The sequence below is a fragment of the Penaeus vannamei genome, chromosome 6, assembly GCF_042767895.1.
Source record: "Penaeus vannamei isolate JL-2024 chromosome 6, ASM4276789v1, whole genome shotgun sequence".
In the NCBI taxonomy this organism is placed as follows: domain Eukaryota; kingdom Metazoa; phylum Arthropoda; class Malacostraca; order Decapoda; family Penaeidae; genus Penaeus; species Penaeus vannamei.
This window is the reverse complement of record NC_091554.1, coordinates 7,059,789-7,061,621: the sequence shown is the minus strand read 5'-3', so window position 1 is coordinate 7,061,621 and position 1,833 is coordinate 7,059,789. Positions and strand designations below refer to the sequence as shown.

Sequence of the window (1,833 nt, the reverse complement as noted above, 5' to 3'; positions counted from 1 at the left end):
GTGTGTGTGTGTGTGTGTGTGAGAGTGTGTGTGTGTGTGTGTTTGTGTGTGTGTGTGGGGGGGGGGGGGGCGTGTGTGTGTGGGTGCGTGTGTGTGTGCGTGTGTGTGGGTGTGTGTGTGTGTGTTTGTGTGAGTGTTTGTGTGCGTGTGTGTGTGTGTGTGTGTGTTTGGGTGTTTGTGTTTGTGTGTGTGATTGTGTGTGCGTGTGTGTATGTGTGTGTGTGTGTGTGTGTGTGTGTGTGTTTGTGTCCGTGAATCTTCATGTAAACACATACACACATACATATTTGTTGGTGTACACAGATAGATAATTGGATAGACAGAAATATAGGTAGGTGGCTAGGTAGCTAGTTAGAGAGATAGATATGGATGTGTGTATATATATATTTGTGTGTGTGTGTATATGTATACATACATACATACATGAATACATACATACTTGTGTAAGTATATATATATATATATATATATATATATATATATATATATATATATATATATATATATATATATATATATATATATAAACATAGTATAACACATTCACAGATCAATATGTTCAGTGTAACGCCGTAAGCCACTCACATTCATATAACATATTCAACAGTTTCAGTGCAGCTTATTTTGAACAATACATTTACTTCAACGTTTCCAACACGTGTTCTGTACACCACATAAAGCACGACACAGTCAGTATAACACATTTCGTACAATATATTCACGACAGCATTTTCAAGTTTGCACACTTAGCACAACATGTTTAGTACAGCAAGCAGAAAATGTAATATATTCAGTAAAATATATTCAGCACAGTACATTCACTACAATGTATTTAGTATGACGCAATTAACACGAAATATTCAGAACAACACACTTAGTACGTCACACTTAGTACAATACATTTCGCATAACACGTTCAGTACAACACATTCAGCGTAACACACAACACAACTAACCCGGTACAAGACGTTCGGTACAACACATTCACTACAACTAATCCAGCACAAGACATTCGGTACAACACATTCACTACAACCCATCTAGTACAAAAGCACTCATCCAAACACATTCAGCACTGTCAGACTGTCAATACACCAAGTATAAGACATTCGGTACATATTCAGCACAACTTAACCATCACAACACATCAAACACAATATAGTACATCACATTCAGTACATGTACAACACAACTTAACAACACGTCCAGCACAGCACATAAAGCACAACACAGTACACCACATTCAGTACAAAACATTCAATACATATACAACACAACTTACCAACACATCCAACACACCAACACAACACAGCACACCACATTCAATACAACACACCTAGCACACGTACAGCCCCAACTTACCAACGCATCCAACACAACACAGTACAACACATTCTAACATTCTAGCATACCTTAAGACCACACCCACACATCCAACATCAACCCTACTTGTTGCATCTTCTAGGGGCAGTGGAAGTGTAAAAAGGGGAATTCCCCCGTGATCACTGGCATGCTACGGCGCCCGGAGGATGTCCTGAATATGTAAGGTGAGTTCGGAATGAGAAATGAGGGAGGGAGGACACTGGCAGAGGAGACAGAGAGAGAGAGAGAGAGAGAGAGAGAGAGAGAGAGAGAGAGAGAGAGAGAGAGAGAGAGAGAGAGAGAGAGAGAGAGAGAGAGAGAGAGAGAGAGAGAAAGCTGGGGTTGTAGTGTATTGGGGGAGGGTTACACTTGGCTTATGTGGTGCTGTTGATGCTTGGTGGGGGGGTCTTATTGTTTTTTGTTTGTTCCTTGGTGTTATTGTTGTTTTCCTTGTTCTTGTGTTCTTTTTCT

The 1,833-nt window shown here is 40.0% G+C and overlaps 1 protein-coding gene across 1 annotated transcript in view; it reads right to left on the bottom strand.

Annotated features, from left to right (window-relative positions):
• Positions 1–704, bottom strand: part of LOC113804740 (lachesin-like) — a 114,881-nt gene extending 114,177 nt beyond the window's left edge. The window contains exon 1 of the mRNA XM_070122378.1: positions 642–704. Coding sequence (XP_069978479.1) covers positions 642–704 — 63 coding nt within the window. The remainder of the gene's footprint in view (positions 1–641) is intronic.
• Positions 705–1,833: the final 1,129 nt, after the last annotated feature.